General features: G+C 38.0%; 1 protein-coding gene across 11 annotated transcripts in view; it reads left to right on the forward strand.

The window, feature by feature from the left end:
* The window catches only part of CASK (calcium/calmodulin dependent serine protein kinase), a 188,565-nt gene that overhangs the window by 131,885 nt on the left and 39,841 nt on the right, over positions 1-16,839 (forward strand). For all 11 annotated transcript variants that reach the window (XM_064407296.1, XM_064407299.1, XM_064407302.1 and 8 more), the window contains one exon: positions 2,080-2,201. In XM_064407296.1, the coding sequence (XP_064263366.1) occupies positions 2,080-2,201 (122 nt within the window). The remainder of the gene's footprint in view (positions 1-2,079; positions 2,202-16,839) is intronic.

Genomic DNA, 16,839 nt, shown 5'->3' on the forward strand with positions numbered 1-16,839 from the left:
TGAACCCAGAAATAAAGCTTTGCTTGAAAATAAAATAATTCAAACTCTGAGCGTGAAAAGAGCAGAAATAAAAGAGAATTTTAACAAATTTTCTTCTACCAACTGGATCCTGGAAAGTCCAGCACTTTCCTTCTTCCCTTGGAGATCTCCACGTGTATCAGCCTTTAACTGATGTGCTGAACATGTGAAGGAAACAGTGCAGTCCTTTTGGGGTCCCTGGGTAGGTTTTTTCCTTGCCTTTGAGGCTCAGCTGTGATCTCTCCATCCTCTTACCAGCAGATCCCCAGTCCTTATATTTCCTCAGGTTTCCTGCTGTGTCTCTGGCAGGGGGATGTGGATGGTTCCTTTCAGCTGAGCATTCTTGTTCATTATCAAAGAGGAAGCATTTTTTTCTCTTTTTCAGTGCACCCAACCTCGTACGCAGCAGCTGCTAAAAGTCAAACCATTTGTTTTACTTGCTGACAGCTACAGATTTTTAAAAGAACATAAATTAGTACATCAAATAGGTGTAAGTAGTCAGGAACACTTGATGGGAGAGAATTAAGAAGTTTTATTGCTCCTGAGACTTGAGTTGTGAGTGAGGGGGATATTGTGGTTCTGAAACCTTGTACAGAGAACTGTGAGGAGAATCCTAGGCTGAGGTTTGTACTGAATGTGATGCAAGAGTTTCTAGATTTTTAATTTATTTCTCCTTCTAAGCCATGAGGTTGCAAGTCTTGTATAGTAGTTTTTGTGTATTTTGGTTATGTTCATTCCACTTTTTCAAGATTTTCAGAGAAATATGTTAACTTTTCTTTTTGTGGTTAAGAGGCAATTTGGTATGTTGTTTTTATTACATTCTGAAAATGCAGTACAAAAGGCTTTGAGTTAAGGAGAGCTGGTAAGAATTGTTCATGCAATAGAAGATAGAATTTCAAGGAATGCAGCAATTTTTAGATGTTATCTATCTTGTCAAAAAGACACAGGCAAACATATAAGTAAACAGAATAAGCATATTGATGAGAAATTAGTGAAATAGAGAATATCTAGAATTTTGTATCCAGAATTAAGAAATTTATTTATGAAAATGCATTCAGTTGTTCACTGCCAGACCACCAGCATTGCTGCAGACTCTCACTGGATATTCTGCCTCTTACCAGATGCTTTTACCACAGTGGAAAAAGTGAAGACATGACCTGTGGATGTTGAGATAAGCCAAAGCTGGCATTCCTAGTAAAGCACACAGGTGGAATCCACCACTGATACTCTGATTTTTAAACAAGTTGTTTCACACAGGACCACTGTGGGGTGGTTTACTGTGGATTTGTGTTGTGTTTCTTTGTCCTCATGGGCTTGCACCTTCCACAACGCCTCCCATTTCTCCTTTTTGTCTCCATAGCTCTCGCTTCTCTCTCACCCCCATGCCTTATAAAACCCATCCCCATCATCCTATGACCCAAAACCATGCCCTGGTGAAAAAGCAGGGTAACAGCTGGGTAGGAGATAACCAGGCAAGCAGAACAAACAGAACAAGAACACATTACAGCTTTTTTTGTCCCCTAGAGGATTTGGCAGTCAGGTGTTTCTCCCTCTTCCCTCCTTTATCCCAATGCTGATTTAAAAAATATTTGTGAAAACATTGGTTCTTCCTGATTTTACCAATGCCTAAGATTTGATTTCAAAATAATTCCTACTGATGTTTCAGAATTTTACATTACGTATTTGAAATTGTCCAGCAGCTCAAAAAGAAAGTGAAGATTGGGGTAGGAATGGTGAGGACAGGCCAATAATCCAAGTTGCTCTGTAAGACATTGTTGAAAGCAAGGCTAAAAGAGAACAAAACTGAGCTTAATAAAATCAGGTTTTAGCCTCTCTCCCGTTAAGCCATTTCTAATGTATAATTACATTATCTGTGAGCACTTCTGATATATGCAGAATTTATTCTGTGAGTTTTCCTATTAAAACTCCAGCTCCTTTAAGCTCCCATTCCAGTTGTACCAGATGAATTGAAAGTTTCTTTTTCCAAAGTTCAGTTTACCATGAGCCTTTGCTTTATTGATTTTTTTTCTCTCTTTTTTTCCCCTGTCTGTTGCCCCATAGGAGCAGTTTCACAGGTGCTGGACAGCCTGGAAGAAATTCATGCACTTACAGACTGCAGTGAAAAAGACTTAGATTTTCTTCACAGTGTTTTCCAGGATCAGCATCTTCACACGTTACTAGATGTAAGTTTTCTGTGATAAAAATTTGAATGTGTTCCTGCATCTGTTGTTCATTGGATAATATTTTGTATTATGCTGAGCATATTACCTTTTTTTGTTTGATACCAAAATTGATTTCTTTAGTTGTAGAATGTAAGAATCATCCAGCACTTTATGCAAAAAATATATTTTTGGGACTGTAATTTAGAGTATTTTAGAATATATAAGTGATTAAGGGTTTTAGTTAATAAGTTTGCTTTAAAATAATTCATCAGAATAGATTTTTTTAATAAGGGCCAGATTTTATTTTTGTTTTAAACGTGAATTGCAACTTTATAACTGTACATACTGTATTATTATTAACATTAAATCTACTAATCTTAGGCCAGTTCTGGGGAGAGTCTTATAAGTATGAAATTTTTTGTGTGATGCAACAAGGTATGCTCATTTCTCTTCCACACTTGGACATGATATGTTGTAGAATCAATCATCTAAAATCTGTATTCTCTGTGGTTCTGGAGAGCTGCTGGTCCATAAGGCAGCAGTGTCTTACTGGAGTGCCAAAACACTCACTGAATGACAAATTCTAAAGCACACCATGCTGTCAGTGGCTTTGTACCTGCACAGCACTGAGGTCGCAAATAAAAGTCAAAAAAAGTAGCAGAAAAAATACTTTCCATGATGTTTTTTCTGGGCTTTGTGGATACTTCATGTTGAAGACAGAGGACTTGCTTTTCAGGCAAGACCAGCTTTTTCTAAAGCAATCTACACTTTGCAATGAGAAAAAACTCCAGATGGAACCAAATGCACAGAGGCACCTTGGCAGGTGCTGTGACACAGTGGCAGATGTGCAGAGCAAAGCAGCTGGCACTGAGGAGCCAGGGCTGGCAGTTCTGTGTGTTCTGAGAGCTTTTACTTTATGCCAGTTGTACTGCAGTCCTGTGGGCTGAATAACCACTGGTAGGTGAACAGCATCTTTTATTTGAATGTTGTTTGAGAGTAAGTGTGCTCTGGTAACACTGTACAGTGGAAAAAAAAAAGAATGGTAGGTGGGTATAATGAGATTAATTTAAAATATGCACTCCTGGATCAAACCCAAATGCTTGTGTGATCACATGGATGATGATCTTTTTAGTACAATGTCTTAAACTGAACAGCTCAGTGAATATCACAAATCTAACAAGGTGTGTCCAGTGAAAGAGCCACAGGAGTAGGAGTCATTCCAGCTGTCTGATGTGCAGGTAGATGATGATGTTTGGAGGGACTTGGGAGAGTTTCTGCAAACCTTTGAATGCTCTGGTTCCTCTGTGCAGCTTTGCAGGAGCATGAGCTGAATATAAACAGTGCCACGGGTCCTTTGGTGTCCAAACTCTTTAAAATGTAGTGAATTATTTGTACGCTCGTTACAGTTTGATCAGTCACTTGAATTCTGTGCATTCTTGAAGTTCAAGGGATTCCAGTCTGGAAGTGGCCCCAGCTGCTGGGTTCTGAGCTGGCCTGTGTGGGAACACAAAGCTGCTGGCAGAGCATCCCCACAGCACAGCTGCCCCTGGGGCTGCAGCATCCAGAGAGGGGAGCTGGCTGCTAAGTGAGGATGGCATTGCCCTGGCACAGCACTGCAGTTCTAATCTTTGTTCTCTGATAACCGTTCCTGCATTTTACGTCAACACTCATTGGATAAAATTATATGAAGCACACAGGAGGAAGGGACTAGGAGCTCATGACTTCCCTGAATTGCATCTCCAACAATTCATCTTTGCAGTTTGCATTAAAATATGAATCTTTTTTCCCAATTTAAGTTCACCTAGCTTGTGTCCCAGATGATTAAATTACTTTTTGTATGGCAGTACAGAAAGGTGCTCAGTTAATATGAACAAAAAATAAAAAATCTGGATAGGAGTAGAATAATATGAGTGTAGTAAGAACCAAAATACTTGTGTGACTCATGCAGAAAGATTTTAGATACTTATTAACCATTATTGTGTTATCATATAACTTCTTGGGCTTTGGTAAACCACATGGCCTTAGTTTCTGTGTTTTTTTGGGATGACAGGTCTGCCAGACATTAACTCATGCTTCTGCAATGTTTTTGCTTTTTTCTGCTCCTGACAGTACCAGTCAGGTTGCCAGTACTTCATTCATGACCTGTTATTGCTGTGGTGGTCTGTTGTAGCTTTTCAAATAAGAAAAAACAGCAGTGAATTTGTACAATTTTCACATTCTTCATCACAGTTGTTCTCATAAACAGAAAAGGATGCATTTAATTGCACTTTCTAAAGATATCTGTGAGAACAAAATGCCATCAAAAAGCATTTTTGTTTTATTATGCTACGTGGAAGGGAGATGATAGAATCCTCCCAAAGATGCTTTGGTTAGAAAAATACAAAATAAAATTCTGAAAGAGTTCAGTATCCTGAAATACATCTTTTAAAGCCTGAAGCAAGTTTCAGTATTATTTGAAAGGGTAACTTTTTCGTGTCAGTAACTTGCATGTGGGAGATTGATTTCTGGTTTTGTATCAATACTATTCCAATTTCTTTCTCAGAAAAAATCAGCACTTGTGCTTGGATGAAGTTCTGTCAGGGAAGCTGTTTATTCCCCTCAGAGTATTTGGGATTACTGAAGCCTCCAGACCAAGTAACCCATAAACCATTATATCCCACTAAGTGGGAATTTTCTATTCTGTTGTGAAGTTGTGGCTGTCACTTTGCATTAAGCTACTCTTCCTCTTCTGTGGCCATTTTCCACAGTTAAATTTGTTCTCATGTTCCTACTCTTTCTCAAGAGTTATCCTTATTTTTAGATTAAGCACATGATGGTAGATCATGCCTGCTGCTGAAATACCTTATTTTGCCTCTGAAATAACTTTTTCTGAAGGCCAAAAAGGAAAGAACAATCGTTTTGTTAAGGGTGCAAGTTACCCATGTGCTGGGTTTTTTTCAGATTACAATATAGAAATCTTCTTTCTCAGTAATTCATTAGCTTGGGTGTTATGAGGACAGGCACCTCTGAAGGCCACAGAAGGCATCAACCTATTCATTGTTTTTAATTGATTAATTTGTTTAGGTAACTGTCTTAAGGCTCTCTTTCAATTTACTTGGTGGCCAAAGGTGTTCAAAACAAGGGGAAAAAAGTTGCCAACTGCTCAGAAAGTAGTTAATCACTCTCAGCCACATTCTGCAATACAGAAGCATATCCTGATGTTGTTTATGGAATAGTTTCATTGTGTGCTTTTTCCATCATTTTATGGAATCCTGTTATTTGTGTTGAGTGGGTTTTTTCCTGCACAGAAGTTTCACATTTCATTATTAAAACTTAATTGTATTTACTGCAGAGAGTAAAGAAAAGGCCCTTCTAGAAACAACCGTATAAAAATATTCACTGCCTAAAAAATTATTGTTTAATAATTGATTTTTTTCAGTAAAAGAGTAACTTTGGTTTGGATGGATTTTTTTCCTTTTTCTTGCTCTGTTAAATATGTGAGGATCAAAATTTTGGTGAATGCTGTAGGACATTTCTCTGTGTCACTTAGAAATGTCTGGGTTTATGACTATATAAAGCTTTATAGACTGTTTCATTCCAGTTTCCAATTTAGATGATAAAGAATGCAGTACAGTATATAAATAACTTTATGGAAAAACAGAGTTAAATTTAAGTAGTGAAAGTAGTTTTTTATTACCATGGACAGATTTTTAGAAGCCTAATCAAATGCTTGAATTAAATCCTTTTTTATTGACCTTCATGAAAGCCATCCTGGGAGACACTGCTGTCCTGTGTCAGCAGTACTGATAAAGGAGTTGGAAAGAATTGTGAAGAGGTTAATAATTTTGGAGGTCTTTTACTTCAATTATTATTTGTTTTGCAAAGTCTAGTGGGCTTCAAGGCTGTGCTTAGTGGGGGAGAGTTTTACCCATGATGTTTCACCTCTATCAGTGCACCAAAGGAATTCTGCTCGGATGGAAGCCCAGGAGCTGCTGCTCTCTGAAGGAGATCAGAGCAATCATTTTGCAGTGGGGTGGAGTGCTTTGGTCACCTCTGCAGGGCCCTGCCTGGGCTGACTCTGAATGCAGATGTCCCTCAATTTACAAGTGAGATTTTCACCCAGCAGGAGAACAATATCAGCTTTTGTGTGACTGGGGCCTCTCTGCTGGCTTTGTCTGCATCTGTCTGTCCCAAGGCAGAGATAGTTCTCTAGGCTGATGTCTCTTGGCTGTTAATTTTAAAAGTTTGTTACATTATTTTCATAGATGGAATCGTTGAGGTAAGTGTTGTTGTTTCTGTGATAGAAATGTTACAAGCTTTGAAGAAAGTTTATTTTATTTTTACTGGCTTAACACATTACACACGTATGGTTTTAACTAAATGAGGTTAAATAAATTTTGCTCTGGACATTTATATCATATCAATGTGTGCAGCCACTTATTTCTTTTTCAAGTTTAATTTATATTCACAGTGCATATATTTATGGCATGCTGATTTCTCAAGAGAATCTCACTTCTGTGTCTGTTATCCTTTGCTGCTCATGGCAGTGTTTCACAGGAACCTGCATCTGTGCACACTTCAGAGTTTCCTTAGGATTTCTTTTGAACTCTGTCATCCAAACAGATTTGGTCCTGAAGTCCAGACTTTTAAGGAAACATATTTTCTCTTTTGCTAAAATGAAATGTTGTTGGAACCTCAGTTTAGCTTCTTACATGGTTGGCTAAAGCTTTCTGCTGGGTTTATTTTGGTTTGTTCTGTTTATCCTCCCAGTCTGGCTGTTGGCACAGTAAATTTGAATGTCTTTTGTAAAAGTTGCAGTTATTCAGCAGTGTCCAGGCATGGCTGATACTATAGTTCTCTGCTTGACAGTGTTTCTAACTCTCTATGCATTTATGCCTGATCTGCTCTTTTTCGAGCAAAGTATATTCTTTAACAATTATAATGTATACTTTATAATTTTTAAAAAGGGAGTGGGGAAAGCAAAAAACATTTTGAGTTTTCTCTTCAGGTTGCTTTCATTTCCTTTTTTTCTTTTATTTTTAATAATGAACACACTGGTGGATTATTTATTATATGATATAGAAAATAAAACTAGCAGATGTGTATAAAAAGCTTAAATATTTTCACAGTTTTACTGTGTTTTGATTTGAATGAAAATGACTTTATATGTGAATCGCATAGTGTAGTTAGAGTTTTTTTGGATGCACATTGGTCCTTAACCTCTTGAATACTGATTTTGTTAACACTTATAGGGGGAACATATTGTGAAACCTGAATGCTTCTCTTTTGCAAAAACAGATCACAAAGTGTGTTATGGATATCTTGCTTAAAATCCCTCAGAACACGTTATGCTTAAGTGAAATAATACTTTATCATTTTTAAAACACATTGTTTTTATATTTTTAATTGTCCTTTATTTCATATCATTGTAAGACAAAAACTTACGGAAAATATTTGTTAAAAAAAACCAAAAGAGCCAGAAGAAACTATGTTGGCAGGAAGGCACCTTGCTATTTGGGGAATCAAATCTGGCTTTTATCCCAGAGCAGAGGCAGCGTGCTCAGCCCCAGGAGTGGGAGGGACTGTCCCACACTGCAGTGGGAACTCCTGTCCCAAGCAGTGGAGACAGAACAATGGCCAAGCCTTAGGGAGAACTGTGGAGAATTCCTTCTGCAGGTGGGCTGGATCAGTGCAGTGCTTCTGTTCTCCAAAAGGTAACTTTCTGGAAGCTCTGTCTGAAAGAACACAAAAAGCAGAGGCTGTCCTGGAATTCCTTCTGCATTATTTCATAATCATTCTCTAAAATGCTTTCCATTTTCATCTTCCATCATACCTTTGCATTTCATTTTCTCTGCTGCTGGGATAGGTGGATCACTTTGCCACTCAGCATCCTCTCACTGTTTTCTTGTTCTTCCTGTTCCTCTGCCTTACAAATTAAATGGGGGATTTATTTTATATTTAGTCTTCAGTGCACAAAGCGTTGTTCCACATTTTTATAATATGTAATCCTGATAGTTGAATGGGTCTCCTAAACCCAAGGCTAATACAAATATGAGCCAACAGTTACTTTTGTATTAATTGAGAGTAATTTTTGAGAAATTTATGTATCCGCCACTTATCAACAGTGCAAAATTCTGGCTCAGTTTTCATGACGCTGTGAGAGTTACTTTGTTATGCTTAACCTGTTTTCTTTTTAACTAATATTCTCTCATTTTGAGTATTTATAAGCTTGATACTGATCTGGTGAATCCTCAAGGGAAATTCAGCTTGATAATGCACTTTAAATGGGAATTTTAGTACTTAGTCCATTCTTCTTGGCCTGGTGTCATGTCCCCTGTGTACAAGGTGTGTGTGTCATTGTGTCTGTGTGCACCAACATCTCTTACTCCAAAATCCACAGACTTCTTTTTTACGTGAAACTAAAAATTCCCATTATTTCAGTCTGTTTTTAAGTTACTGGGCCCTGATACATCAAAGAACAGTAGCATTGTATTCCTGACACTTGTGGAATATTTAATTAACTTCACTGATATTGTCTTGGGATAAAGAGAATCAATTTCATATTTAACTTTCTAAATTTTCTTCACTTCTTGCATTGTGTGTAGTTCAAGTTTCTTTTTAACCATAAGGCCTACCTGTTGTGTTTGGGGTTTTTTCCTTATATACCTTCAGATTCTTAGGTTTATTATTTCTTCTAGAGCTTGGGATCTGCTCTGAGAAAGGACAAAAATAAAGAAATGCTGCAGCACCTGGGCTGCAAATCTTTAATAATGCTTCAGCTTCTTAGTGCTGGGAGCTGAACTTTGGAGTGATACTTCAGTCTGCACTTAGTTTGCATTCAAAAAACCCAAAGGCAATGTATAAACAGCCCAGTGAGCTCTGCCTCTGTCTCTGAATTCAGTCAGTCCTCTCTGCTTCTTTCTTCCAGTCCTTCAGGTACCTGGCTGGGCATGTTGACTGTTCTAGGTGCTGGTGATCTCATTGCAGTGTATTTTTATTCTCAGAATATTCTTGCAGAAAATTCATGTGACTAGAAAGAAACAAAAATAGTTGTGAATCCCAGCATTAGCACCTCCCAGTGCAAGGTGTGCTCCACATCACAAAGCAGAGGAGGAGCTGTGTTCTTCATAGTTATTGTGGATTTAACTGGTTTTATGGGTTCTGTATCTCCCTGGAATGAGGTTTGTGGTCATTAGTATTTTCTCTTCAGGGTGATGATCCAACCCTGACAAGGTACTTTGGCCAACAGGTTTGGGAATGAAGCCCATTCAGGCCTAACCCAACTCTGTTAGTTCCTGTTCTTGGTTATTAGTCCATATTGAAAGGTGGAGGAAAGACAGGAGCAAAGCTTATTCTGTGGGCTGTAACAAGGTGTTTTCCATGGAACAAACCTCTCCAAAAAGCCCTTCTGTACTGAGCGAGTCTTTTTTCCTGGTGCATATTGAATCATTGAGGATGGAAAAAATATTTAAGGTCATCAAGTCCAGCTGTAAACCCAGCACTGCCAAGTGCACCCCTTCACCAGGCAGCCTGTTCCAGAGCTTGATAACCCTTTTGATGAAAATTTTCACTAATATCTAATCTAAAACCTTCCCTAGCACAACTTAAGGCTATTTGCTCTTGACCTATTCCTTGTTACTTGGGAGAGGAGATCAACCCCCAGGTTGCTCCTCCTCTGAGTGAATTGTAAAGAGTGATAAGGTCTCTCTCCTCTGAGCCTCCTTTTCTCCAGACTAAACACCCCAAGTTCTCTGCTCCCCCTGTTTAGACATCTGTTCCAGAACTTTTACCAGTGCCTTTATCTAAACTCCCCCCAGCACCTCAATGTCTTTTACATTCACTTTTATCTAATCAGCTGCATGGTGTCATCTCTAAAATGTGCTTTGCCTTGGTTTTGTTAAGATCAGCTTCAATTATATCCAATGCAGTAAAAAATGACTCTGTTGTTGAAATAATGGGATTTTTGTGTCCTTCAAGTCAGTAATATATCAGAGTACCTTGATAAGTAATGTTCTAAGCCCAAGTTTTTCCCAGTACTACTACTGGTACATTCCAGAGTGAGAGCGTTTTATTTTTTTTTAATGGGACCTTTGGATTGTATTGTATTGGTTTTCCAACTGCTGTGCTGGTTTTGTTGGTACTGGCATGTGCAAATCAGTACCTTTATCTCATCCTAATTTGGCATATTTCATCTTTGCAAAAGATGTTAAAACATTTGCAGTGTGAACAGAATAAAGTCTGGTTACGTCTGTGTACTGTCTGGCATGTCTTCAACATCTGCTGTCACTTGTGGAGAACTGCAGCTTCTGCAGTCAATAACATTTTTATGATGACTATTAATATGGTTTTCCTTAAAATAGGAGACAAATTACTAGGTTAGAGTCCTACTTTGTAAGGAAATAAAATGCTGTCAGACACCAGAGTCTGGGTTCATCATGCATGAATGAGGCATTTAGGGAGACCTGAAATTAAATAGAAGAAAATAATGTCTGCTGTGATTTTGAGGAGTAGCATAACCATTCATTATCAGTACTTCTGTGAGACAACTTGAAATAAAAAAATAAATAAAAATATTTTTGTAACTGAAGCAAATCCAGAGGCACAATTCAAAAAGTCAGTTGTGGGGGAAGAAATGCACACACCCTGGAGTTTATTTTGTACAGATATAGTCCTTTCTTTGGCTCTTTTGCCTCTGATGTGTTAAGGCTTTGATTTTACAGAGTAAATGCATAGCACTTGATAATCTCTGCTAAAAAGGAATATGTTCTACAACAGAGCTAACATTGTTTTTGTAGCTCATGTACACTGAAGGTAGAAACTTCAACCCTTGGAAAGAAATAGAATATGCAAGTCAGATATTACTGAATATCTGTGGGGTCTGAAGCAATGTAAGCAGAAATGTGTCCTTGAATCTGTTTTTCACTGTATCAGTGTGTGGAGCTGCAGGGATTTGTGTAGTCTTTGTTTCAGACTGAACTTGTGTGATTTCCACACAGTTCATGACTGCCTGCAGTTTTGCTACAGCATTATAAACTTTTGAGAGAATTTAAGCTTGGATATATTTTCCCTTTTTAAGGTTTTGATCAAAAGATGAACAACAAATATGCCAACACTTTACTACGTAGCAGGATGAAAAACCTTTTCAGTGTTCTTCACCTGAACCTTCTGGTTCCCCTCATGTTTCCAAGCATACAAATTATGTCAGTGGAAGATATTCTTGATAAAATATTGACTGGTAATGTCTAATGCCACAGGGCATCTCTCCCTGCTGGTGACACAGGAGAAGGGCTGTGTGCTTTCCTTACAGCTCTCGTGTCACCACATTGCCACTGGCAGACCCTGTGAAGGCAATGAAGAGGATTTCTGGGATCCTTTTTACCCTTTGGATCACTACAAAGACAATACATGCACAGTCTTTAGCTGTGGCTGGGGGTTGGGTTTTCCTTCTCAAAGGAGCCTAAAATCATTTCAGGGTTCCACCTTGACTAAAGGGAACCATATCTCTCACCTGTCATTTATGTTCTTCCCCAGTAAAATAAACCTTCATCATTTGTGTTTTACTGAGATGCTGTTCTGGCAGCTCTGCCTGTCTGACAGGCAATTTGTTGTCTGTAAAACCACTGAAGGGTCAGGAATTTTATTCTATCAGTTCTTGAAGTAGATACGTTCATGTATCTCCTTCTCCCATAGCAAGGTACTGACCCCTAAAAAACAGATATTACCTTCTGTGCCTCAGAAATGTGGTCATTAACAACCTGTTAATACATATTAAACATTCTCCAATTGGCATTTAGCTTCACTGGTGTGCCAGGATTTCAGGGTTTGTGCAGTGCAGTTTGTCATTCTCACTCCCCACAGCACACTTGTTTGCCAGTCACATGCAGTGGGAACTGAACTAATGCTCAGAGAAAAATGGTTCTGCCCAGTTGAGCTTCTCTCCTCTATTCTTACCTCCAAAAAGTTACATTTTGGTTTATAACAAAACAAGTGAAGAAGCCCAGATGAGGAATGATTAAAAAACAAAAAAAAAAGCAGCTTCAAGTAAAAGCTGAAATTGCATAGGGCTGTCTGGGTTTAGCTGGCATCATTTTCTCTTACATGTAGTAGGTAAAGGTGTAAGAAAATCTGGTTTTTTGTTTATTTCTGATACAGGTAGCTCCAAGTGTCACTCTGTTCTAAAAGACACATTATGAATATGTAGGAATATAAATGACTTATGAAAACAAGGTACAGTTGACCTGCTTTTTGCAGATAAAAGTTCCTCTAAAATTTGAAGAGTATGTATTTCTGTTCTGTCTTGTGAGTGATCAAACTTAAAATTGAAATTTAGGGTCCAGTTGCTACTGCAACATTTTTTACTGGAATGATTATTCATGTGTTGCTTGAATGGGAATATGCACAGGGGAATTGAGTATTTCAAATCTACATAACCCTTGTCAGGGTTACTGATAGTCTGAGTGCTTCCAGTAACAAGCTGCAGTGTTGGCAGCTGCCAGTTTTGGGGCATGACAGAAACAAACACTTGCTCAGACAAAATTAATGTTCTGCTTCTTCTGTTCACAGACTGTCTTCTGTGAACACTCTGTCAGGGAATCTTGATTTTAGCTGATAAACTGCTTCCTGAACCCTTTTGTTGAATTAATTTTGTTTGCATTGCTCAGCATTTCACTGGGTGAGGAACTGGCATGCAGATGTTGATTATGCTCCTCTTCTACAGAGAGTGTATCACAGAAAAAGATTTGAGGCTGTGGAGGGCTGTAGCCTGAAATGCTCTAGCAGGCACAAAGTACAGTCTGAAAGATGCTTTAGACTTTGATACGGGATGGAACTGTAACATGTTCTGTAGAATTATGCTGGGATGCTGAAATGGTAAAAATGAACTTCATGCACAGTCCTTAACAGTGGAGAACAGAGGGTTGGAAAGAGTAAAATGTCTTTAAACAAAGTTGAAGATAAAGCCTCTGTTGTGACCTTGCTACTCTGTGTTTTCCAGTAGGAGTTATTAGCTTCAGGGATGTGTTTCCTTGAGAGCTTAGAATCCCAGGAAAAGAGGCACCCATGGGAATGTTACAATATTTTGCATGGAAAAGGAGATGTGAAACAGAAGTGGCAGAAGAAGGAGTGATCTAGCATTTATCTAATTGGCCCTTTAATTTTAGCCATTCTTTAATACTGCTGCTTGTGAGTATTACTTACTTAGTGGGTAATGAATTTCTTTCAGTCTCTGAGCACATAAAAACTCTTGGGTGGATGGAGAGCCAGGACAGAGAGCTGTGGGAGGTAACAAAGCAAAAACCTGCTTTGTTAGTAAATGCTGCAGAATTTTTTAGATGGTCCAAAAACCTAGAAGTGATAAAAAAACAACCCTCTAATATCACTGTGTTCCCTGTGCTTAAACTGTTGAGAAAGTCAAATATATAAGGACATACTGTAATGATTATTTTTAGATGTTTCGGTGTGGGGGTTTAATATTTGAGGTTGGCAGCCCAGTATCTGGTCTGAATTGCAACTGGATCTCCACAAAATGTGTATTTGTGTTGAATGATCAGGGGGTTTTCTGCTCTAGCACTTCAGTAGCTCTTGTTTTAGGGAGTTTCTCATTTGCCTCATGGAAACTTCAAGGTTTGGGTAGATAAAATAGTTACTGATTCCATCTTTATTACATTCAAGATCAGACCAGGAGGTGAGGCTGACTTTCTGCTACTTGTGACATATCTAAATTTTTCAGTGTGACATTGAATGGGGGTTGCATTGGGACAGTATTCTCACTCCTCTTACAGGAAATGGTTAAAAAATAATTTCTGCACATCTGAAAAACTAGTCAGAAGAGAAGAGTTTGTTGTTTTGTCTCGACTGCCTGATTGTGGATTAGGCTTTGGGCTGTCTGCTTTAAGTATCAGAAGAGATGAGCTCCCTTTGTACAGGCAGAAGACAAAAAGTCTTGACTCTGCAAAAGCTGGTGAACTGATTGCAACTCAACTTGTGGGTATTCTCTTCATAGCTTTTGTGTTCTAGCATGCAAAATTTAAATCAAAACTTGTGATTTTGATAAGTAGTAATATTCTGTTTATTAGCTATAATGTCAGTGTATGATTGTTATATCAAGTTTTGTTAATACATCAGTTTGGATTGTTTATCTTGTCAAGAACAAGATGTCAGCTTCAATTTTCTTTCTAGGAAATGCAGAATAATTGTTGATGCTGAGGAGTGAGACTGACATAAAAGTATCCAAAACTCTGGAAAAGCTGCAAGTTACATATGTTGTGGCATTTTACTTTTTTTAATTATTAAAAAAAATTAATTTATATGTTTATGCTTATTGCTGAGTGAAATTCTTGGAGGTTGGGTTCCTGGGCTGAGAGGACAGAGTTATTTTCTGGAAAATAGAAACTCCCAGCAAAAAGAAAGCCATGACTAGGGCACACATTTTGTCCTGCTGTAAGTCTGTTACTATTGCATGGAAAAGCTTTCTGCAGAGGACAGTGAAGAATGAGCCAGTTCATTCTACTCTACAAGAAACCACCTTTGGTATGATCCCTGTAGAACTTAGATTTTCAAGGTTGCTGAAAGGAGGCAGCATTGTGAACAGGATGGGTTTCTGTGATGAAAATATTGTAGCTAATTGCACAAAGTAATGTGTTTTCTACCACAGGGAGCATACAGAGCCTGGCTGAAATGTAATTAATGTTCACTTTAATCTATGATGTGTGCAAACAGGTGTTATTCAAAATTTTCTTATATACTTTGTAAAACACTCATGTAAATGTGTGTTAGGTTTTTACATCCAAGGGAGCAAATGTTGTTTTTAATGTTTGAATGAAACCTCTACATTCAAATGCTTTCACAAATTAATAATGCAAACTGTAAATTCCTTAATTCTAAATTGCTTTTGCTACAGCTAGTATTTAAGTGCAAAAATATTGAAAAGTATTGAAAAACCAGTCTTTTTTCAAAGATTGCAAAGGAGGTAGGACTGCTTCACCAGTTCGAGTGCATTAATGCACATTGTAAGCTTTGCTCTTCTTGCCTCTTGTAAAAAAACTCCATGAGCTAACTTAAATTAGAGTATGCTATTTCAAAATGAAGAGATCTCCTTGTGCTAGCAAATCTACCAAATCTACATCCTTTCTCTGGTGAGGCAGTGTTCTAGCTCCACAGTGAATGATATAATGATTATATATTACCCTTACCTTGGGTAATATGTCATCCTTAAACCTTAATGCAAATATGAAGGTTTTTCTTTTAAGTGCTGTCAGTTCCTCCTAATAGTTTGGTGCCTTCGAAGCAAACCTCAGCAAGCAGAAATCTGGAAGATGAAATTTAAGTGCCATGCCTCAGCATAAAGGAACGGTGGAAAAATAAATGCATTCTTGTTTAGTCTGAACTTTGCCTTGATTTTTTTTCTAGACATTCTTTGAGGAACTCTGCTCCCTAATTTTCTTTTTGCCTCCTTCCTAATCTCAGAAGATAACTCTCCCATGTTAGGGGGGGAAAAACTGTTTCTGTAAACTGCTGGTTGTTTTGGGTCACAGTAACGAGGGAAATCAGCAACTTCAGTGGCTTAGCTTTTCAACCATTGCTAGAAGTAGCTAATAAAAATATTTTCAAGGTAACTTTTCTGTAATTTCATTACAGTTACAAAGGAAAAAGACATGCAGTAATATTCATGGTGGGTGTCATGCATTTTCTGCTGTGCTTTGGTCAGGACACCGTGCTCAATGCAGTTTCTTAACAAGCATAGAATTGGTGGTACTTTGTAATTTGCAGTTGCTGGAGTTTGGGTAGTTTTTGTTAATTTATTTAAGAAAAGGTAAAACAAATAAATGTGTGCACAAATAAAATATCTCCTGAGCTAGAAGCTAGCAGAAAGCTTTTATCTCAAAGCTTTCAAGGCTTAAACTGTGGAGTTTAGTGCTGTTTTGGCAGCACAAGCTGAAGTTCTTGTATTGGAAGAAACTGATTCAGCTTGACTTTTCTCCTTTTCTTTCCCCAAGAGAGTGGTGTAACTTCCTGCAGGGAATGCTTTTTGGAAGTGACACTGTTTGCTGGTTTTGTGCTTATTTATGGATTGAATTGGGCTTGAAATGTTCAAGATGTTTGTTAAATTGTTAACCCAGGGAAGTGGTGGTGATGTTGGATTGCATTTTTGGCAGTTTATATATCTAAAACTGAGTGGCATTTCATGTTGTGTGAGAAAGAGAAGAGGGCAGTTCTATGTCCTGGCAGGATTCCCTTTTTCAGACATCCAAGGCCATTCTGAGCCAAGCAGTGAAGCTGTGAACTTCCAGAGGAAGCTCCTGAGCACTCCTTGCTGAGCAGCCTAAATGGTGCTTTCTTGTCACCTCATCCTCGGCAGGGTTAGGGTTTGCTGAAGGTTTTACAGCCACTTTTGTATTTTGAGTGCTTTTTTTAATATCCATTATTTTGAATTTCTGTTAAATTTTAAGTGTTTCCAAAGTTGAGAGATTCCCCAGCTTCTCTGGGCAGCTTGTTGCAGTGTTCACCACCCTTGTTGTGATAAAAATGTCTCTAGTTCCCTAAAAATGTTATTTGTGCTTTCTTTCTGTCTTATATATCAGAGAAATAGTCTAACATAGAAAATAATTACAGGCATGACCATCGTTATATCACTTGAAATGTCAGCCAAAAGGTTTTATTTGAAAATACAGCTTATTACAGT

This window comes from Passer domesticus, chromosome 2 (genome assembly GCF_036417665.1).
Source record: "Passer domesticus isolate bPasDom1 chromosome 2, bPasDom1.hap1, whole genome shotgun sequence".
NCBI classification, from domain to species: Eukaryota; Metazoa; Chordata; class Aves; order Passeriformes; family Passeridae; genus Passer; species Passer domesticus.